This window comes from Schistocerca americana, chromosome 2 (genome assembly GCF_021461395.2).
Source record: "Schistocerca americana isolate TAMUIC-IGC-003095 chromosome 2, iqSchAmer2.1, whole genome shotgun sequence".
In the NCBI taxonomy this organism is placed as follows: domain Eukaryota; kingdom Metazoa; phylum Arthropoda; class Insecta; order Orthoptera; family Acrididae; genus Schistocerca; species Schistocerca americana.
Genome location: NC_060120.1, coordinates 477,300,636 through 477,324,886, shown reverse-complemented (window position 1 = coordinate 477,324,886; position 24,251 = coordinate 477,300,636). Strand labels below are relative to the sequence as shown.

Genomic DNA, 24,251 nt, shown 5'->3' with positions numbered 1-24,251 from the left:
AGCGGGCCAACCAAAGCGCCATCTTGTTTCCCCCTTCAAGCTAGACAAGTTCCGTTCTTTGTAGTTTTTTAGTTTGACGCTTATTTCGTGAGATATTTGGCCCGGTCACGATCAATGGATTACCCTGTATATATACGCACATCAGAAAAGGTTTTGCATCACCCCGGTTCCCATAACTCCTGAAAATAGACGTTGGCTGTGTATATTGTATCACAGGCACAGTCTCTTTGACTGTTCAGAGATGTCACTAACCCCCCCCCCCCCTTCCCCCAAAGATGGAAACAACGCCTATTAGACGAAGGGTGTCCGACAGCCGATCAGTTCGAGTCATTCCACCACGTAGGAGGTACACGGCTCGTGCTGTCTGTAGTTCAGCTACGCCTAGACGGGCAATACCGCGGTTCGATCGCGTCGGCATTGTTACTTTGGGCCAGGAAGGGATCTCAACAAGGGAAGTGTCCAGGCGTCTCGGAGTGAACCAAAGCGATGTTGTTCGGACATGGAGGAGATGCAGAGAGATAGGAACTGTCGATGACATGCCTCGCCCAGGCCACCCAAGGGCTACTACTGCAACGAATGACCGTTACCTACGGATTATGGCTCGGAGGAACCCTGACAGCAACGCCACCATGTTGAATAGTGCTTTTCGTGCAGCCACAGGACATCGTGTTACGACTCAAACTGTGCGCAGTGGACTGCATGATACGCAACTTCACTCCCGATGTCCATGGCGAGGACCATTTTTGCAACCACGACACCGTGCAGTGCGGTACAGATGGTCCCAGCAACATGCCGAATGGACTGGCTCATGATTGGCATCACGTTCTCTTCACCGATGAGTGTCGTATATGCCTTCAACCAGACAATCGTCGGAGACGTTGTAACCTCCCCACATGAAATAATTTTAAATATTTTATTTGGTTAAAACTTAATTAGTAATGATAATAATATGATTCTATTTTTTGTGTAACCTCTGAACAAAATTGGTTCCCATTTAATGTACCCACAAAATTCTTTTCTCATTTAATATAAGCTCTAAACAGAAAAATTCCTAAACCTCGTAATAAAAAATAAATTCAGTAACCTGGTAAAATTTGGACGACAGCAGTGCTGCGTCATGGCCCTGTAAGATCATTCTGAATAAAAAGCAAAAATTCTCACCTCGGTAAAGTCGGCAACTATCTGCTCTTACAATAGCTCTTTTCCGGCACAGCTCTGTGCAATGCTGGCCTATACATTTGTTATTTATGAAAGGAAGCAAATGATTTTTCTTTTGCAACAATCGGAATGATCATGCATTAAAAAAATATTAAATTCTTTAAATTGAAATGAATGTTTGTTAGAAATTAGACAAAGATATTATTAGGACATTTTTAAAAGATTTACATGTGAGTTTACATAATATTACTAGATATGCGCGAGGCTGCTTTTTAACCTTACACAATAATACTCAGGCTCCGGCATCGCTGCACCGCGACCGGCCCAGCCAACATGATACACCAGACTCGACTGTCAAGCGCAGACAGGCGACTGCTCGCTAGCAACTACTACTGCTACTGCTACACAGTTCGTACTGCAGTCAACACTGCTCTTTGGTCTCAGATTCTCTTATAGCTTACATATCGCAGGCAGCACATACCTCTTACAACGTGTTTGGAGGAAACCCAGCCAAACTGAACGCCTTAGACACACTGTCCAGCGAGTGAAGCAAGGTGGGGGTTCCCTGCTGTTTTGGGGTGGCACTATGTGGGGCCGACGTGCGCTGCTGGTGGTCATGGAAGGCACCGTAACGGCTGTACGATACGTGAATGCCATCCTCCGATGGATAGTGCAACCATATCGGCAGCATATTGCCAAGGCATTCGCCTTCAAGGACGAAAATTCGCGGCCCCGTGGCACGTCTTGTGAATGACTTCCTTCAAGATAACGATATCGCTCGACTAGAGTGGCCTTCATGTTTTCCAAGCATGAACCCTATCGAACGTGCCTGTGATAGATTGAAAAGGGCTGTTTATGGACGATGTGACCCACGAACAACTCTGAGGGATCTACGCCGAATCGTCGTTGAGGATTGGGACAATCTGGACCAACAGTGCCTTGATGAACTTGTGGATAGTATGACACCACAAATACAGGCATGCATCAATGCAAGGGGACGTGCTACTGGGTATTAGAGGTATCGATGTGTACAGCAGTCTGGACCACCACCTCTGATGGTCTCGCCGTAAGGCGGTGAAACATGCAATGTGTGGTTTTGATGAACAATAAAAAGGGCGGAAATGATGTTTATGTTGACCTCTATTGCAATTTTCTGTGCACGTTCCGGAACTCTCGGAACCGAGGTGATGCAGCCTTTTTTTGGTGTGTGTAGGAAGCACAATATATTGGTTGACTCTTCTAGCAGATGTTTGAATGGAAGTTCCGCCTTCTATTTGACTATTACATAATCATGATTTCGATCTTGGCTATTTTCAAGTACAACAGTGAATTACAGAATCATGATTTCGGCATTTGGTCGTTTTCAAATACATATATATTTTATAAGTATGTATATAATTTTTTCAGTGTTGTACTAGAAAATGGCCAAAGACCGAAATCATGATTCTGTAATAGATAATTTTTATGCGTTATATAAATAATGCATAAAATACAACGGATCAAAAAGTAGGTAACATTATGCCAATACAACATAAGATAAAAAAATTAATTTATTAGAATTTAAAATTTATTGAAATCGTGTTACTTACGTGTTAAGAATGATAAGACTTCTGTAAACGACGTCATCGTTGAAATACATTAAATTTGGTTGTACAATGAGGTGACAAAACTCATCGGATACCTCCTAATATCGTGTCGGGCTTCCTATTAGCCGGCGTAATGCAACAACGCGACGTGACATGAATTCAAAATGTCGTTGAAAATCCCCTCGAGAAGTACTGAGCCATGCTGCCTCTATAGCCGTCCATAATTGCAAAAGGGTTGCTGGAGCAGGATTTTGGACACGAACTGACCTCTCGATTATGTCCATAAATGTTCGATGGGATTCATGTCAAATCATTCGTTCCAACTGTCCAGAACGCTCTTCAAACTAATCGCGAACAACTGTTACCCGATGACATGGCACATTGTTATCCATAAAAATTCCTTCGTTGTTTGGGAACATGAAATCCATGAATGGCTGCAGATTGTCTCCAAGTAGCCGAACGTATCTGTTTCCAGTCAATGATCGGTTCAGTTGGACGATAGGAACAGTCCGTTCCATGTAAACACAGCCCACACCATTGTGGAGCCACGACCAATTTCTACAGTGCCATGTTAGCAAGCTGGGTCCCCGCTTCGTGGGGTCTGCACCACAGTCGAACTCTACCGTCAGCTCGTACCAAATGAAATCGGAAATCATCTGACCAGGCTACGGTTTTCCAGTCGTCTAGGGTTGAATCGATCTGATCACGAGTCCAAGAAGTGCCGGAGTAGACGCTGTCTTGCTGTTAGCAAAGGCGTTCGTGTCGGTCGTCCGCTGCCATTGTCAGATTTCGCCGCTTTGTCCTAAAGGATTCGTTCATCGTACGTCCGATATCGATTTCTACCTTTATTTTATGTAGCGTTGCAAATCTGGTAGTACTGACAACTCTCCCTGCTCTGGTCGTTAAGAGAAGGCGGTGGGCCATTGAGTTGTCTCTGGTGAGAGTCACTATCGCCACCAGTTATAAGCAGTCTTAGATGCACATAACATAATTAGCTGCCAAGACTGAATCAAACAAGCTTATTCTTGCCTTACTTATTGAACGTTTTTACGTGTTTAGGCCTCGCTCACAACTAGTTGAGTACCATTTAGCCATCCGCTGCTTTTACATAATGTTACAAAATTTTATACATTTTACAAAATTTTATACATTTACAACTTTCTTTTCCTGTGATGTACTTAAGGAGACAGTACATCACTCATTCATTAATTGAAAAGAGAATACAATAAGTTGCCAGCACTCGAACAAAATCATTATAGGCACCAACGTGTGCAAAGAAGAAAAGATAAAATGTCAGCCCCAAGGGAGGCAACGAATGAAAAATTCTAACTGCGGAACTTATGGAAAGATAAAATAGAAGTAAAATTTATTTATTTGTGGCTTGGACATTGGATTGTACAGCACCTCACATTTACTCATGCATTCATGGATATAAATCTGTCACATTACTAGAGGTGTACATATCTTAACGGTCGTGTAGGGGGAAGAAGTGATGCCGGATGAAATGGCTGCAAAGGCGCTGCTCAACTGCCCTTGAACCCGCGGCAGTTCGTTACAGCTCACCTGCCCCACACCCATGTTCCATGGTGACTGGCTCCAGAGTCGCAGGGAGTAAGTTACTTCCTCGCAAGTTGAGACCCACCTTAAATAAAGTCACGCGAATGGAAATTTCTCCTGCCATTTTCCTTAGAACCTAGTGGTAATGAGACAAGGCTGGCGGTAGCAGGCTCGAGTGTGGCTGGAAACTACTAGTCTAGACCTACACATTGCCGGCACATGTGTGATGGTCGCCTTCCTGAGAATTCATGTGACTACTCAGGGATCCGGTCCTGCATCTGCGACTGGGCAAACCCATTTGGGATAACAACTACCCACCCAGAATGGGGAAAGGCCTAGAAAAGGTGGGCTACACATCTGTAGTCACACTTGTGCCTCGCAGGGATTCCGCACCCTGAGGGTCATTACTAATATGTGGACGAAAAAAAGGAAAAACCAATACGTCCGTTTCTGCTGGAACATGGAATTTCAGGACTCTGCTAGACTTAAATGGCAACAGACGAGGAAGTAGAACAGCTCTCGTCACCCGCGAGATTAGGTATATACGTTACTCCTTTAAGTGAAACCAGATTATCAAGTGAAGGACGCAGCAGTCAGGCTATCTCAGGGTACACCATCTTTTGGAAAAGAATGGATGCAGGAGAACCATGCACCGACTGTGTAGGATTTACAATAAAACAAAACTAGTAAAACAACATGGATTAACCCTTTCTGCTGTCTATGACAGAACTATGACTCTTAGAATTCCCCTCGCTGGAGATAGCTTTGTCACTCTCGTGTCTGCCTATGCTCCCACTTTAAGCAGTGAGGAGTATTCAAAGAATCGGTTCTACCATCAATTGAGCAGTGTTCCCGTCAAGATATCAACCGCAGTTAAACTCTTGTTACTAGGCGACTTCAATGCTGGAGTAGCAAGAGAGAGGAAACATCATAGGTAATCAAAGTGTTGGAAACTGCAGTGCAAATCGGCCGCTGCTTCTAGGTGTCTGTGCTGAACATGAGCTTTTTATTGGGAATACGCATTTCCGTTTACCTAATAGTTATAAGACCACATGGATACATCCACGCTCCAAACAGTGGCATGTAATTGGTTATGTCATCGCTCGGCAGCGTGACAAGAAAGAATTCCCGATCACAGAAACAGCGCGAAACATCGGTGATTGCTGGACCGAACACAACTGCTGGTTAGCAATATGATAATCCTCGTCCATCGTAAACCACGATCCTACTTCTCAAATCTTCCAGGAGAAAATTCATCATCAACGGCTTGCAGAACGAAACTGTTCGCTCTCTCTTGCAAGACACTTTTGGATAGACTTAGCAATACCCCAGTCAACACTACAGATCTTGAACAGGAATGGCTCACTTTAAAAAAAAATACCATCAAGAGGATTGCAGAGAATGTCATTGGTTTTGATGCAAGTAAGTAAAATGAATGTATTGATGACAACAATACAGTGATTAAGAATCTCATAAGTGTTAAGGGGATGCTTCCCTAGTTCTTGCTCAAGTCCCAGAAGTAAACACACTTTCAAGGGCTCAAGCATAAACGTCAAACTGAAACAAGAACAATCAAGAACAACTGACAACAAAAAAATCAAAGAACTTCAAAGTCTGTCAGGTGCCAGGGCTTGCGGAGTTTTTATGCTGGAATAAAAGAAATGTATGGACCTGTTCATTCGTCATCAGGAATCCTGAAAGCCGCCGACGGCACAACTATCCTCACTGACAGTCAGGATATCTTAAATCGATAGAAAAAGTATTTCCGTTCACTGTTAAACCGTAGTTCTGTTGCTGCTGACAACTTTCTCGAACAGGTCCCACAACGTCCAACACAATTTTGTATGGCAGTCCTACAGACGTTTCATGAATTCAGCAAGACTCTAGACAGTATGAAAACGAGAAAGGCACCTGAACCTGACAGAGTACCCCTGTAGATCAATCAAAGTGGTGGCTTGCCTCTAAGAACCAGACTCTTCTCCCTGTTTCTTCTAATGCTAAAAACCCGCGAGATACGAGATGACATGTGGAACACCACAATTAAAAAAGGCGACCGAAGCATATGTGGTGATTACCGTGGCATAACATTGCTCTCCTTGACTGGAAAAATTTTTGCTAGAATTGCCTCCAGACTCTTTCCGAGACTGTAGTTCCTGAGTCTCAGGGCGGCTTTGCCCTTTCAGAGGAACTTGATATGATCTTCTGTGGATGATAACTGCAGGAGAAGAACCGGGAACAACACAAGCCTTTACTATTTGTGTTCTATGACCTAGAAAAGGCTTTTGATACAGTGCCCAGAGAAGCTATGTGGAAGACCTTCATACTTTTTGGCTACCATGAACACTTTGTTCAACTGATTCAAGCTTTCGACCATGACTTGTCTAGGCAAGTACTATACCAGAGTGAAACATCTGACAAATTCCCTATTACTAATGGATTAAAACAAAGCTGTGTCTTCGCGCCAGGGTTGTTTGCTCTGTATCTAGCAGATATACATTATGAGAATGTCTGTAAACAATGCATAAGTAGAGCTGAAATACAGATTTGACGGAGGACTATTTGATCAGTCCAGACAGCAGTGTAAGAGGTTTATAAGTCTCACCCAATAACACATGGACGACAATGGTTGCGAAACCTGGGCGCTATGTCGCCTTTATCTTAAGAAATTAGAACGCTTCAACCAACAGAAGCTTGGATGTATTACGAACATCAAATGGGATAACTTCGTATCAAACACTACAGTTCTTGCAAAGGCAGAGATGTATAGTATAGAAGATACTGTTATTGGTCACCATCTCAGATGGATTGGCCATGTCCAGCGGATGAAAAACAACAGACTTTCTCCACAGAGCAGAACCCCCCCCCCCCCCCCCCCCCCTCCATCACCACCCCTTGGCGTTCCTCTGAAGGGCTGTAACGACCAGTTCAAGAAGAACCTAAGGAATCTAAATATTGGTCCAAGTACTAGGTGCGCTGCATCAGAAGATCGTAAACATTGGCACACAACTGCTGCAGATGCTGCCTTAGATTATGCACACTAACGTCAGAGGCACGAAATTAAAAAAAAAAAGTCACAGATGCAAACTTCTCGAGGACAGGCACACTCTGAGATTATATGGACTGCATGTGGCCGCATGTTTCATGTCAGGATAGGTCTCCTAAGCCATCATAGGCATCTCCATACCTGAACTGCGATGAAATAATGGAAATACAGTAGAGAAATGAAAATTCGTATACAGTAGCAGCCGACGACGACATTTCTTATTTATCTGGTTACCCTCACCCTTCATTTTAAAGCCACGATTTTGTTCCTTTCCTTATCCGCATATCAAATGATGTCCTAATAACTATTTCATGTGAGACTACTAACTTACTGCTACAAATAGGTACATACATATTTACAAAATTTCATGGAAACGAGGAAAGTAGGCCTAGTCTAGTTATCTTGTGCTATTCAAAATTCCTCGCGTTCTTCAAAATTTAGTCAGAAGCATCTGTGTAGCATACTAATCATTATAATATTATTTATTAATTAATGCTAATTGAAAAGTTTCTTATCACCTTCTATATATAGGGCTGAAGATTAGATTACCCAACCAGGGTACCTCTAAATTATTTCATCAGATCATTTTGAGGTCAAGATTTTCATTAAGATATGGTTATTTAAGTTTTTAGCATAGAATTATATGGTTTTATTCTTCTAGGAAGAGTACATCTCATTCTCAGCGACTTTAAGGACTAAAATGTCTTTAGTTTCTAGTTACATTACTAATAGAAGTACTTTATTGTCAGGGTTCTTTACAGATGCTTTTACACCTTCCACACACTGACGTGAGGAAGTTACTTATACATTAGAGAAAGAGATCATCACATCACTACAAGATCGCATTCTGTGAATGTACTTGGTTCCGTAGTTTTATTATTACGTGGCAGCAAGCTTGCTTGTATCTATAGTGTAGAAATGAAGAATGCTTGAAAGTCACAGTTAAACTTAGATTTTTTTTTCAGTCATCAGTTTTCTGACTAATTTGATGCGACCTTCCACGAATTACTCTCCTGTGCCAACCTCTTCATCACAGAGTAGCACTTGCAATTGACGTCCTCAGTTATATGCCGTACATATTCCAATCCTTAACTTTCTCTATAGTTTTTGCCCTCTACAGGTCCCTGTAGTACCATGGAAATTATTCCCTGGCGTTTTAACTGAGGTCCTATCATCCTTTCCCTTCCCCTTGTCAGTGTTTTCCACATATTCCTTTCCTCTCCAATTCTGCGCAGAACCTCGTCATTCCTTACCTTACCAGTCCACCTCATTTTCAAAAATCGTCTGTAGATCATTATGGTCGTTTTTTACCCATTAGTTATTCATTCAGACCTCTGAGACTGCTACTGTTTATATTTTAGGTAACATAGATAATTTTACATATTGTACACGAGACTGTATCTGTTTTATTTCATACTCATTGCGTAAAAACTTTTATACACCCGTTTATATGTTCATTTTATTAAATTCCATTCCTTATGGCAGGTCGATCCATTTATCCCTCTCGTCCAATGTGCACCTAAATACTTGTTTGGCCGTGTCGTTTGACACCGGTTCCCTTTTACAAACTTATTCTAAAAATTACAGTGGTCGTATATCTGTACTTTCTCACCACAAGTATGTACCTAGTGAATAACAGCAACTAGCCATCAATTGTTTCTAGTTACTTACAAAATAATATTCATTTAGTAAATGGTAATGACGCGTGGCTAGGGCCTCTTGTCGGGTAGAGGTGCAAGTCCTTAGAGTTGATGCCAGGGCGGCGACTTGGGTGTCGATGAGGATGAAATGATGATGAAAAGGACAACACGACACGCAATCCCTGAGCGGGGAAAAATCTCCAATCCAGCCGGGAATCGAACCCGGTCCGTTAGGTATGACATTACGTCGCGCTGACCACTCAGCTACCAGGGGAGGACATTCGTTTAGTAGAACATAGGTAAAGCATCTCAGAGACAACCTAGGACGTTATTAACTTCATAAAAGTAAGACAATACCTGCTGAATTATTTGGCCTCAGTTCAGCCATTATTTGAAAGCATCAGAGGTGCGTAACCGAACAAGAAATAAATATAACCTCATATAAAGGATTATAATTTCTGGGCCCGTAGTTTATTTTCTAATGTTGTACTGGCTGAAAGTATTTTTTAAGATCTCTGTGAAGAAAACTGTCCTTTAATCTTTTTGGGTGTGGGGTATGGCAACAAGTAACAGAATTAGAATTAAATTGCCTCCACCCATTCTGGTGATCCGTTGTTTTAGTAACGCGCCATAGAATGTGTAACATGTCATGCTCAGTGTATTGAGTCATAATGGGGAGGATGGTGGTCTCGCCGCTCTAGGCGCTCAGTCCGGAACCGCGCGGCTGCTACGGTCGCAGGTTCGAATCCTGCCTCGGGCATGGATGTGTGTGATGTCCTTAGGTTGGTTAGGTTTAAGTAGTTCTACGTTCTATGGGACTGATGACCGCAGCTGTTAAGTCCCATAGTGCTCAGAGCCATTTGAACTATTTTTTGGGGAGGACGGTAACCCTTTGGGTTTCCGTCAGTTTTATTTTATTGGTGCAAGGCGGACAGCGCACTGCGTGCCGAGTGTATCACAACGGCCGCGTCAGCCCTTGCGTCAGTGCGACGTCTCCGTCTTGTGAGGTTGCGCAGCAACAAAACTTTACATGAAGCTGCGAGAAATAACTCGCATGACAACTGTTGTACGTTTTGTCACTGCCATCATTGCTGCTTGTCGTAAAGGTGGACATCTGGAACCGTTTGTATCTGAGTAGACTGCTGTCTACCGGAATGACAGCAAAAGATAGCTCTGACCCCATATTCCTTGTCATATGGTTTTGTGGCGACAATTTAAGTTCCAGCACTAACATCCACAGCAAGATTCTCGTCTGCAGTCCGCCACGCAATTTCAGTCGTCCAGCTATCGACTTATTTAAATTTTCAGAGGCGAATTCTGGTATCTAATTAGACTCATTTTTGTGACAGAGCAAACCGCTATTTGACTGTATGTTATTATATTTATCTTTTGTACTATCTAGATTTCGGCTTTTTCGCCAATATCAAATACAATGCTAAAAGTTGTTACACCATTATTAAATCATATTTGTTAAGGCAGTCCTAAGCAGGTAAAAAAGACTAACATATGTCTTTAAGCCATCATTCTAAGTTGCTGACGGGTTATCACCATATTAACGGGCAATACAGCTTGTACAATCTGTTACTTATCGTAATGCAATGCGCGGATGAACAACTCAGAGATGATATTTGCGCACAGTGCATCATCTCAGCTAAGCTGGCTTTCTTTTGAAAACAAATGCTAATCACTGCTACAAGCTGCGCACGTCTAATTATGCTTAAAAGCCTTCTTGTAGCTCTTTTTCCAAGGCTTACAACAATTACCCTCCCCCCATGGACCATGGACCTTGCCGTTGGTGGGGAGGCTTGCGTGCCTCAACGATACAGATAGCCGTACCGTAGGTGCAACCACAACGGGGGGGTATCTGTTGAGAGGCCAGACAAACGTGTGGTTCCTGAAGAGGGGCAGCAACCTTTTCAGTAGTTGCAGGAGCAACAGTCTGGATGATTGACTGATCTGGCCTTGTAACATTAACCAAAACGGCCTTGCTGTTGTGGTACTGCGAACGGCTGAAAGCAAGGGGAAGCTACAGCCGTAATTTTTCCCGAGGGCATGCAGCTTTACTGTATGGTTAAATAATGATGGCGTCCTCTTGGGTAAAATATTCCGGAGGTAAAATAGTCCCCCATTCGGATCTCCGGGCGGGGACTACTCAAGAGGACGTCGTTATCAGGAGAAAGAAAACTGGCATTCTACGGATCGGAGCGTGGAATGTCAGATCCCTTAATCGAGCAGGTAGGTTAGAAAATTTAAAAAGGGAAATGGATAGGTTAAAGTTAGATATAGTGGGAATTAGTGAAGTTCGGTGGCAGGAGGAACAAGACTTCTGGTCAGGTGAATACAGGGTTATAAATACAAAATCAGATAGGGGTAATGCAGGAGTAGGTTTAATAATGAATCAAAAAATAGGAGTGCGGGTAAGCTACTACAAACAGCATAGTGAACGTATTGTAGTGGCCAAGATAGACACGAAGCTCATGCCTACTACAGTAGTACAAGTTTATATGCCAACTAGCTCTGCAGATGACGAAGAAATTGATGAAATGTATGATGAGATAAAAGAAATTATTCAGGTAGTGAAGGGAGACGAAAATTTAATAGTCATGGGTGACTGGAATTCGGTAGTAGGAGAAGGGAGAGAAGGAAACATAGTGGGTGAATATGGATTGGGGCTAAGAAATGAAAGAGGAAGCCATCTGGTAGAATTTTGCACAGAGCATAACTTAATCATAGCTAACACTTGGTTCAAGAATCATAAAAGAAGGTTATATACATGGAAGAATCCTGGGGCAGATGTCGACTCTGACCACAATCTATTGGTTATGAACTGCAGATTAAAACTGAAGAAACTGCAAAAGGGTGGGAATTTAAGGAGATGGGACCTGGACAAATTGACTAAACCAGAGGTTGTACAGAGTTTCAGGGACAGCATAAGGGAACAATTGACAGGAATGGGGGGAAGAAATACAGTAGAAGACGAATGGGTAGCTCTGAGGGTGGTGGTGGTGGTGGGTAGTGTTTAACGTCCCGTCGACAACGGGGTCATTAGAGACGGAGCGCAAGCTCGGGTTAGGGAAGGATTGGGAAGGAAATCGGCCGTGCCCTTTCAAAGGAACCATCCCGGCATTTGCCTGAAACGATTTAGGGAAATCACGGAAAACCTAAATCAGGATGGCTAGAGACGGGATTGAACCGTCGTCCTCCCGAATGCGACTCTAGTGTGCTAACCACTGCGCCACCTCGCTCGGTAGCCCTGAGGGATGAAGTAGTGAAGGCAGCAGAGGATCAAGTAGGTAAAAATACTAGGGCTAGTAGAAATCCTTGGGTAACAGAAGAAATATTGAATTTGATTGATGAAAGGAGAAAATATAAAAATGCAATAAATGAGGCAGGCAAAAAGGAATACAAACGTCTCAAAAATGAGATCGACAGGAAGTGCAAAATGGCTAAGCAGGGATGGCTAGAGGACAACTGTAAGGATGTAGAGGCTTATCTCACTAGGGGTAAGATAGATACAGCCTACAGGAAAATTAAAGAGACCTTTGGAGAAAAGAGAGCCTCTTGTATGAATATCTAGAGCTCAGATGGAAACCCAGTTCTAAGCAAAGAGGGGAAAGCAGAAAGGTGGAAGGAGTATATAGAGGGTCTATACAAGGGCGATGTACTTGAGGACAATATTATGGAAATGGAAGATGAGGTAGATGAAGATTAAATGGGAGATACGATACTGCGTGAAGAGCTTGACAGAGCTCTGAAAGACCTGAGTCGAAACAAGGCCCCGGGAGTAGACAGCATTCCATTAGAACTACTGACGGCCTTGGGAGAGACAGTCCTGACAAAACTCTACCATCTGGTGACCAAGATTTACGAGACAGGCGAAACACCCTCAGACTTCAAGAAGAATATAATAATTCCAATCCCAAAGAAAGCAGGTGTTGACAGATGTGAAAATTACCGAACTATCAGTTTAATAAGTCACAGCTGCAAAATACTTAGCGAATTCTTTACAGACGAATGGAAAAACTGGTAGAAGCCGACCTCGGGGAAGATCAGTTTGGATTCCGTAGAAATATTGGAACACGTGAGGCAATACTGACCCTACGACTTATCTTAGAAGCTAGATTAAGGAAAGGTAAACCTACATTTCTAGCATTTGTAGACTTAGAGAAAGCTTTTGACAATGTTGACTGGATTACTCTCTTTCAAATTCTGAAGGTGGCAGGGGTAAAATACAGGGAGCGATAGGCTATTTACAATTTGTACAGAAAGCAGATGGCAGTTATAAGAGTCGAGGGACATGAAAGGGAAGCAGTGGTTGGGAAGGGAGTGAGACAGGGCTGTAGCCTATCCCCGATGTTATTCAATCTGTATATTGAGCAAGCAGTAAAGGAAACAAAAGAAAAATTCGGAGTAGGTATTAAAATCCATGGAAAAGAAATAAAAACTTTGAGGTTCGCCGTTGACATTGTAATTCTGTCAGAGACAGCAAAGGATTTGGAAGAGCAGTTGAACGGAATGGACAGTGTCTTGAAAGGAGGATATAAGATGAGCATCAACAAAAGCAAAATGAGGATAATGGAATGTAGTCGAATTAAGTCGGGTGATGCTGAGGGAATTAGATTAGGAAATGAGACACTTAAAGTAGTAAAGGAGTTTTGCTATTTCGGGAGCAAAATAATTGATGATGGTCGAAGTAGAGAGGATATAAAATGTAGACTGGCAATGGTAAGGAAAGCGTTTCTGAAGAAGAGAAATTTGTTAACATCGAGTATAGATTTAAGTGTCAGGAAGCCGTTTCTGAAAGTATTTGTATGGAGTGTAGCCATGTATGGAAGTGAAACATGGACAATAAATAGTTTAGACAAGTAGAGAATAGAAGCTTTCGAAATGTGGTGCTACAGAAGAATGATGAAGATTAGGTGGGTAGATCACGTAACTAATGAGGAGGTATTGAATAGGATTGGGAAGAAGAGAAGTTTGTGGCACAACTGGACTAGAAGAAGGGATCGGTTGGTAGGACATGTCCTGAGGCATCAAGGGATCACAAATTTAGCATTGGAGGGCAGCGTGGAGGATAAAAATCGTAGAGGGAGACCAAGAGATGAATACACTAAGCAGATTCAGAAGGATGTAGGTTGCAGTAGGTACTGGGAGATGGAGGAACTTGCACAGGATAGATTAACATAGAGAGCTGCATAAAACCAGTCTCAGGACTGAAGACCACAATAACAACACAACAATTACATAGAACTGCAAAGTTTTCAAACGACTACTTTTTATTTTAATTTAGAAGCCTCAAATAAACAATTTTCTTGCTCCAGAAAGCAGAATTGTGAGGAATGTATGACATAGTGCCTTACCTCGTGTTGTAGTCGTTAACAATTATATCTATGTAGGAATTTACCAGTTTTGTTTGATATCTTTCTGTTTTATAGCTGTTTAATTGATTCTGACGGTTTTGAGGCATACATTATTTTCATTTATACGAAAGGTTTTTAGTCCTTCAAAAAATCATGAACTGGTTTTTCGACATCGTACATGAAGAAGAAGCAGTCATTAAACGTATATATTATGAAATAAAATTACATAAACAGCATATTAATCATCTATTTTACTAGTCATAACTGGAGAGTCAAGCTGACGACGAATGGAAATATTAATTTGCAGTAAACATTACGTACTTCGGCAACAACTGCTTTGGTTTCTTATTTTCGCGACCGTGTCAGCTTCGAATCTCTTAAGTGTGCCAATGTTGTCCGCACTAGCGAATAGGACTTCGAAAATTAAAAGCAAGCAGGTTCTGAATAACTACCACAATTCGTAGCGATCTCAGTGACATAGTCGTAATGGTGACTAAACAGACGCCATGCAAGCCGATTATTCGCCTTCATACAATCAAACTCACCGACACCTCTACTGTAAAACATGCCAATATGTACCAAAGCTATTAGTTGTACAAAATAAAATAGCATGAGACAAGGTTTAAATAAAATGTGTATTATTCTTATTGAACGAAACTTAACATTGATACCTAAGTCTTAAGAGATCTCAGCTAGGAGGAATATTAGTGAAGTGAGAAGTAAAAAGTAAAGTATGTCAAAGACGGACATTGTTTTACAACGATAACGTTTTCTGAACTGTTTACTCCAGATTTTACACATTATGACTGTGTTTCTCATAGAAAGGGCTTTTTTCTATATCACAAATAAGACATTTATAGTCAGATTACTGTATCTGCTCTAAAATAAAATATTATTACTAAAACAAAAAAGAAAAGGAGAAAATTACTGATATGTCGTAATGTGGACGATTCAACCCTCCTCTAAGGACATCGTAGGGCTGCACTGAACATGATTTAATCCCTTCGGAGTGTAGTGTAACCGCAATTTTTGCTGTGGTGTACAGGGTGGGACCACTAGGGACTGTTAAAAACCATTCGACGAAATTTGAACTAACCCGAAGCAGCAAAGGATGTCAATGCTTTCTCGGCCCTCCTGTTTCGCGCCCTGTTGTGGCATGACCACGGACGTGTGCAACGGCGACATGTGGGTGAATAAAAGCCAAAGGGCCACCTAAGACTACCCCCCGCTCCCTCCAGTTCGGCTACACTCTCAGTACCACCCACGCATATTTGCTGAGTACGTTAAAGCTGTACCTGTCAGAGACCTGGAACCCGCTCAGCTGAGTGGTGTCTCGCAGCTGTTCTAACGCTTGAGGGCAAGCAGCCCCACCTAAGGGCTGTGGAAGGGGGTTTAACCCCACGCTACAATCCAGACAAATTCTTTATGGAAAGACTTGTAAGCACTTAATTTTTTATAAGGTGTTAACAAAGTCTCCTTTTTCAAATTGCTTTTCTTACTGTTGCGAGTCTGCATTTTGTATGGCCTTTGCTTTGGTCATAGTCAGTTGCTTTGCTGCCTGTATAGCTAAAGCCATGTATTACTTTCAGTGTGTCGTTTCCTAATCTAATTCACTCAGCTTCGTCTGATTTAACTCGTCTACACTCTATTGCCCTTGTCCTAGTTTAGTTGATGTTCATGTTATAATCTTTTTTCGAGTCACTACCTGTTGTGACTGACAATTCGCAATTTTTCACAAACACAACTGTTATTGATGTAAGTTCACAAAGTTGATGACTGAACAACAAACGAATAAAAGTCCGATTCAGAGACAAACACGTAATCTTCAGCGGTCGAAGTACACGAGGTTGGCATCCAGAGTGAACTGAACTTTGGGGCTGGTTCTAGCCCCAAAATGGCTGTCTCCAGCGAATCAGGCAGTAGTGCTCGGAATGTCTGTTTCTATTATCTTGTATGTAAATATCCGGTGTTTACCATGGGGCTTTTGGTACGCCTTGGACACAGACAACATCGTTTTCTGTGGTGTAACATGGGTTGCCGGCCCTCAGGGGCTACCTTGGCTCTGGCATAACATTACCCATTCCATACAACTGCTCTTCCTAGTTATTTACTTTCTCCGACAGAATTACAGTTTCCTCGGCGAACCTCAGAGTTTTTGCTTCTTTCTCCCTGAATTTTAATTCTTTTCAAATTTCTCCTTGCTTTCCTTGACAGCCTGGAGTAGGCTACAGCATTAACTCACTCCCTTCGCAACTATTGCGACTCCTAATGTCTTTGGGCACTTAAAATGTGGTCTGTTTTCTGTACAAGTTGTGAATTACCACTCGCTGCCTGTATTTTTGTATCTCTGCTACCTTCAAAACTTCAGTGCATGTATTCCAGTCAACATTGTCAAAAGCTTTCTCTAAACGTATGAGTGCTATTCTGTTTAAATGTAGGTTTGTCTTTCTGCACCTATCTTCTAAGATAAGACGTGTGGTCAGTTGTCTTGCTTGTTGCTACATTTCTCCTGAACCAAAAACTGATCTTCTCCAAGACAGGTTCCTCCCAATTTTTGCATCCTTCTGTGAATAATTAGTGTCAATATTTTGCAACCATGACTTGTTAAATTGGTGGTTCCTTAATAGCCTATTCACACCTTTGAGCACTGCCGAAACTACCGATGGTGAAATACCGCCTTTTTTTTTTTTTTTTTTGCTACTCGAGTAGGTCCAGCGCGAGTCATAATAATCGTATGGCAGCGAAACTAGGTAGACATTGTAATGCGTTGATGTGGAACCGATTTAAGCTGAAAAAAATTAGTTCCAAATTTGAGCACGAGGTAAAAATCTGGCGCTGTAGAACATCTTGTCAAAGTCTCGTCACGACAAATTGTGTTGGTAGCATATGCAGTGTTACGTGAATTTATGCTTAATTACAGACTTACTATTTTATCAGTTGATTTGTTTTCACCACGTAACGCCCGCTGTTTACGTCCTTTTTCGTTGCTGAGCGATGTATCACTTTTCGTTCTGACGCCGCAACTCTTACCTTCCTCTATCTTTACTACTATTTATCTATATAAATGATGAACTATTGGTTTTGCCGGTTAACAACTTTTTAATAACTGTGGAAGTATTACAGGCATCGGGTCCCACCTAATGTGTCACCCGCCTATACGTTTTACGTGAACCTTTCAAGATTCGATCGATCTGTTTACAAAGAGAAAGCAGAATATCTCTTCCTTTGACGTTGTCCAACAACGACTTTGGAAGCTCGACGCCCTCGCGGCCCAGGCTCTTCCATGGCTCGCTGTAGTTTGCAGCATTCGTTTTATTCCTTGCCCACTTGCCGCTACGTCGAACTTTCGTGGTGATCGTTGGGCAACGTCTTCCACGTTATCTGCGACATAAATAAACTTTGTTCCCACAGTGTTTCTGAAAACCCAAAAACAAACTTAAAGAACATAATAATAATAACTGTTCTTACAATTATTCGTATAAATCTTGGTCGATTTAATGAGGGGTGGGACAGGCCTAAGCCCTGTGACACCACACATATAATAATAAAATCAACATTATGCCTTTTTCACTTGTTTGACATTTTCTGCCCACATCCCATTACTAATCACTCACGAACGGAAACAACAAATTTCTTTTCTAGCATCAGAATATCTGCCAAGATTCGCTGCCATGCGATAATTACAGCCCACGCTGGACCTCTGTGAATAACTGCGCCTTAACTATAACCACCCACTACATCACTCATTCAAAAGGTGTGGCTGCTTGAAGTTGTTTGATCAGTGATATTTACGAAATCGCACGTGTAGTTCACAGAACGTCATTGTGTCGTTTTAGAAAGGACGGAGTGGACGGAGGTTTGTGTGAGGTGTGAGACGTGTGTGCGCCGGTGTTGCAGAGCTGGCTGCGTCTGCCGGGCTGCCGGACGTGGTGCGGCTGGTGGCGCTGGCGGCGGCGCGCCTCGAGGCGGGCACAGCCTGCGGCGACCACAGCACCGCCTTCCTGCAGGCGCTGCGCAACTTCACGCTGTGGGCCGTCCAGAGTGAGTACATACAGAGCGCTGAGGCAGACAGACACAGGTGTCGCCGGCCTTCGCCGAAACACGCCACCTGGTCCCGGTGCTGCCGGCCTTGTTAATGCGCTCGGCCAAACCTGTGTGGGTTGCATTCGCGAACGTGGCGACCTTGTAGACTGCCAGTACAGATTTACAGAAATCCAGACGTTACGCAAATTTACGTAGAGGTCAGCTCTCCAGGACCAAAATACTTCTCTTCCATGTGGTCCGGTTGTCTGTTACGAAATTACAGCTGGCATCCTGTGCTCCAAGGTTGTAACTGACACGTGGGATAAACGTACCAACTGACCTCCACTGTCTTTGATCACAATATTTTAAAAACACAAGATATTTTTCTGATGTACAACGTAGCTGGGCACAAGATGATTAATCTGTTAATCGTTAATCGACGATGTTAACTTTTCGAATAACGTATTAACTTTTAACTTAATTTCAGAAACGTTAATGGGCCCTTTAGGTTTCGTTTAACTTACTTTGAGTCCATTCATCGCTAATTAGGTGCCTAATATTTATGACAAAAATGACGCCTCATTGCCCGCGGATATCATGACGTGACGAGGTAGGGTCATGTAAGTGTGTGGTTACGCATGGGTGTTCACCTTTGATGTAAACAACCGAGTTCGAGCGAAAATAATTAGGCGTTGGTTGTTTATCGATGTTTGTTTAATGAGTTCACATTAAGCAACACCTTTTGTTAGTGGATTGCTGCAGAAACTAAATCATGTAATCGGGTTCTAGTTTTAACAACAATTTAAAGAGAATCCTAGGCGCTACAGTCTGGAACCACGTGACCGCTATGGTCACAGGTTCGAATCCTGCCTCGGGCATGGATGTGTGTGATATCCTTAGGTCAATTAGGTTTAAGTAGTTCTAAGTTCTAGGGGACTGATGACCTAAGCAGTTAAGTCCAATAGTGCTCAGAGCCTTTTTTTTTTTTTTTTTTTTTTCTTTTTTTTTTTTTTTTTTTTTTTTTGAGAATCCTAGTAGTAACACGTCTGTAGAAAGTGAAGTCCAGAGTGTTGTCAAAACGTGGCTGGACTTGAAACCAAAGGACTCATTCAACGACGCGGTATTTATTGAGGTTATAGGTTCTAGTAAATTATTTTATTAAATATGATTCCCCTACACTCTCGACTGCTGTAATCAAACGACTTTTTCCGTGGGAAAAAATTTTTCTTCCTAGACTAGTCCCCCACTAGGAAGACAAGTTTAACATGTTGATGTATATGCACCTTATATCAGATACTGTCTGATTCTCCTGTATTTTGATTGTCCTATGATTTAACACTGATAACTAAATAATCATAAAACTAAATGATTAAATGATTAAACTCTTTTTGTATTTTTTTTGATGTGTTTCCTGACCTTTCCCAATCAAAGTATTTTTTATCAAAGCAACGGTAATAAGTTTACTCACTTGCTCATTTCACTACACTCACAACATAAAAGTTACTATTGCGAGCTAACTTTTAACGGTTAACTTTAACTGCCAATAAATCTGCTGTAAAATAACGCTTTAAGTTTTAACGAAGTTAACTTTTTTAGCAGCGGATTAATGATTAATAAAGTTAACGTTTTCATTAACGTTGTCTAGCTATGTGTACGACTAGATATACGAGTCGATTTCTCTGGGCCAGTCACTGGAAGTACTTTTTTCATCGTTTTCCGACTGGTTTGAAGGGGCCGGACACAAATTCCTATCCCTGGCAACGTCTTCATCTCCCAAGGAGATCGTAAGAATTCCATCCCCACTTGCACACCTTGATTCATGTTGAAAGGATGTGCAAGGCGCAACTAGGAATCAGTACATGTAAGCAGGGAGATGTAACTATCAGTGCTTTTCTAGAAAATCAAGTTTGAACATTTTTGTCATGCTTGGATACTTTTCATGGTATATATGCTATGCCTGTATATATACTATGCCTGTCGGAGCATCATATTGTGTCTGATATGGAAAAGGTAAATATCAGTGGTTGTAAACTAGCTGCATATATGAGTAGAGAGAATAAGGTGGGAGGAGGAGTTGCCACATATGTCAAAAGTTATCACTGTGTAGAAAGCTTAGATACAAAAAAGTTTTGTCTAGAGCAACATATAGAAGCATGTGCCTGTCAACTTAAATTGAAGGAGGGATCTTTTATAATTGTAACAGTATATAGGTCCCCTTCAGGAAACTTTCATTTATTCCTGGAAAACTTGGATGCCTTGTTGTGCTATCTGTCAGACAGGGGAAAGCAAATTATTATTTGTCGGGACTTCAATGTTGATTCATAGAAAGAGTGTAATAGGAAGAATGACCTGGAAGTCTTGCTCGGTTCTTTCAATTTGACATCTGTCATTAATTTTCCTACTTGGGTAGTAAAGGACAGCAGCACATTGATAGATAACACTTATATAGACCAAGATAGGTTTACAAACATAAATTCTTGTCCTGTTGAGAATGGGCTTTCTGATCATGATGCTCAGCTAGTTACAGTATATGACATAGCTCCATTCAGTAATTCAAAACTACCCTCCAAAGTTGTGTGTTCAATTATTGACTCAACAATTAGAAATTTCAGAGAAAATCTTCAGCAGTTAGACTGGGATGAGGTGTACAAGGAACCCGGTGCTAAATTAAAATATAACTTATTTCATGATACACTTGTAAGAGAATTTGAAAACTGTTTCCCCAATAAAGTAGTTTAATATAATTATAAGAAACTATGCAAAAAACCTTGGCTTACTAAAGGAATAAAAATATCTTGTAACCACAAAAGGGAACTGTATCTAACAACAAGAAAGAGTAATGATCCAGAAACAGCCAAATATTATAAAAACTACTGTGCTACATTAAGAAAGGTTATTAAAAAGTCCAGAAGCATGTGCATCATGTCTGAGATTAATACCTCTGATAACAAATTCAAAACAATTTGGAATATTATTACAAGGGAGACAGGACAACCAAGAGTAGAGGATGATGGCATCACCATCAAAGCGAATGGAAATTTGATAAACAACAAGCCTGAAGTCGAAAACATTTTGAATAATCATTTTTTAAATGTTGTAGAGAAAATAGGATCTATATGTTCATTAGAAGAAGCAATGCAGTTAATGGAAGAGGCCTTACCCAACCATTTGATACAATTGAAATTCCACCCACCTCTCCATCTGAAATTAGGAAGATAAAAAACTCTCTCAAGAACAAAAGCTAACATAGGATTGATGGCATTTCCAGCAGGATAATAAAAGCTTGTTACCAAGAAATAAGTGGGATTCTTAGCCACATATGTAATAGCTCTCTGAAGCAGGGTATTTTCCCAGATAGACTGAAGTATGCCATTGTTATACCACTGTATAAAAAGGGGATAAGTCTGATGTCAACAACTATTGCCCAATCTCTCTTCTGACTGCCTTATCCAAAATTCTTGAAAAAGTAATGTATTGTAGAGTAGCATCACACCTTTGTAAAAATAGAGTTTTAACAAAGTGCCAGTTTGGTGTCCAGAAGGGTTTTTCAACGGAAAATGCTATATATACTTTCACTAATGAAATATTAAATGCTCTGAGTAACCGGAAGTCACCCGTTGGGATTTTTTGTGATCTATCAAAGACTTTTGATTGCGTAAATCATGGAATACTTCTAGATAAGCTCAAGTACTGTGGTATGAATGGGACAATGCTCAAATGGTTTAAATCATACCTAACTGGAAGAGTGCAGAAAGTTGAAATAAACAGTTCACATAATATGCAAAAAACTGGTGATTTCTCAAACTTGGTAACAATCAAGAATGGAAAGCCGCAAGGTTCGGTCTTGGGTCCTCTGCTGTTCTTAATATATATTAATGACCTGCCATTCTATATTCACGAAGATGCAAAGCTGGTACTTTTTGCCGATGATACAAGTATAGGTATCATACCCGACAGACAGGAATTAACTGGCGAAATTGTAAACGATGTTTTTCAGAAAATCATTAAGTGGTTCTCTGCAAATGGGCTCTCATTAAATTTGACAAAACACAATAAATGGAATGACCCCGTTAGTAAATATAGACTTCGATCAGAAATCGGTAGCTAAGGTAGAATATTCAAAATTTCTAGGTGTATGCATTGATGAGGGGTTAAACTGGAAAAAACACACTGAGGATCTGCTGAAACGTTTGAGTTCAGCTACTTATGCTATTAGGGTCATTGCAAATTTTGGCGATATACATCTGAGTAAATTAGCTTACCTCGCCTATTTTCATTCTCTGCTTTCGTATGGCATCATATTCTGGGGTAACTCATCATTGAGTAAAAGAGTGTTCATTTCACAAAAGCGTGTAATCAGAATAATTGCTGGAGCTCATCCAAGATCATCCTGCAGACACTTATTTAAAGAGCTAGAAATCTTCACTGTAGCCTCACAATATATATATTCACTTATGAAATTTGTTATTAACAATCCGAACGAATTCAGAAGTAATAGCAGTGTACATGGCTACAACACTAGGAGAAAGAATGATCTTCACTACTCAAGGTTAAATCTAACTTTGGCTCAGAAGGGGGTAAATTATGCTGTACAAAAGTCTTTGGTCACTTACCTAATAGCATCAAAAGTCTGGCAGATAGCCATATAGCATTTGAAAGGAAATTAAAAGAATTTCTTAATGGCAACTCCTTCTACTCATTAGATGAATTTTTGGACATAGTAAGTGGGTAATTTCCCTACCTCCATAAAAAAAATTATTGAGTGTCATGTAATATTTTGTCTAATGTAATATCTTGTATAAACACCTTTTATTAACCTGACACGTTCCACATCATTACGAAGTGTCGTATTCATGATCTATGGAACAAGTACTAATCTAATCTAATCTAATCCTAGTATTCAAGAAGTCTGTAGCCGTGCGCGTAAGCTATTAGTATCATAAGTGCGAGATCTCTGAATAGAATCTCACCGTCACTACTTTCGTTTTTTGTTTTTTTTTTCATTCTCGCTAACAACAGATTATTATTTTCATAATCTTTATCCTAAAAAAAAAGAAGAATTTTCTTTGTAAGACAATACACAAGGATTTTCAATCAAATCGATACAGTTATTTTGTGTGTTGTTTTATCTACATTTGTGATGAGTATAATGTGAAACCTACAGGGAACTGCACGAAACTGGATGCTACTGATCGTAGAAACATGGAAAATAATAATTACTAAAACATACAGCACATGTATTACGAGCAAATGCCTAATTTTTGCATGTGCATGGTTCTTTCCATGCATCTACTGGAAAACGAACTTGATGTAAGTTCACAAACGGGTCTCGCTCATCACACAGTTTTATGGGGTATGACGTATATCTGTTGCTAGAATTACGTGGGGAAGAAAGGGCGTAGCGACAGTGAGGTTCGATCCAGAGACATCGCGCTCGCGAAACTAAGAGCTTACTCGCTCGGTTGCGGACCCTTTGAAAATTAGCGATCATATGAAGCATATAAGCAAACCAAAAATTTTCAAACTCGATGTTCTCGAGAAAGGTTGACAATTGCGCCTTCCTGTTTACGCATGTTGAAGTCCTGGTCGAGCGCTGCTCTCCCTGCCAGTATGATTCAAACCGGTGAGGGAAGCTCGTACAGACCTCTTGTCAAAGTAGCGCTCGCACCTGACTTCTTCAGTTATTTGTTGGATATATCGCAATCTCTGCCTTCTTCTACAGTTTTTACCTTCTACAGTTCTTTGAAATACCGTAGAAATTATTCCCTGATGTCTTAACAAATGTCCTGTTGTTTTGTCCTTTCATCTTCTTTACGTTTTCTACATCTCCTCTCGTCACTGATTATGCAGACAACCTCGTCGTCTTTTATTTCATACGTCCACC

The 24,251-nt window shown here is 41.1% G+C and overlaps 1 protein-coding gene across 1 annotated transcript in view; it reads left to right on the top strand.

The window, feature by feature from the left end:
- The window catches only part of LOC124595347 (nose resistant to fluoxetine protein 6-like), a 367,206-nt gene that overhangs the window by 72,431 nt on the left and 270,524 nt on the right, over nucleotides 1-24,251 (top strand). The window contains exon 2 of the mRNA XM_047134061.1: nucleotides 18,242-18,385. Coding sequence (XP_046990017.1) covers nucleotides 18,242-18,385 — 144 coding nt within the window. The remainder of the gene's footprint in view (nucleotides 1-18,241; nucleotides 18,386-24,251) is intronic.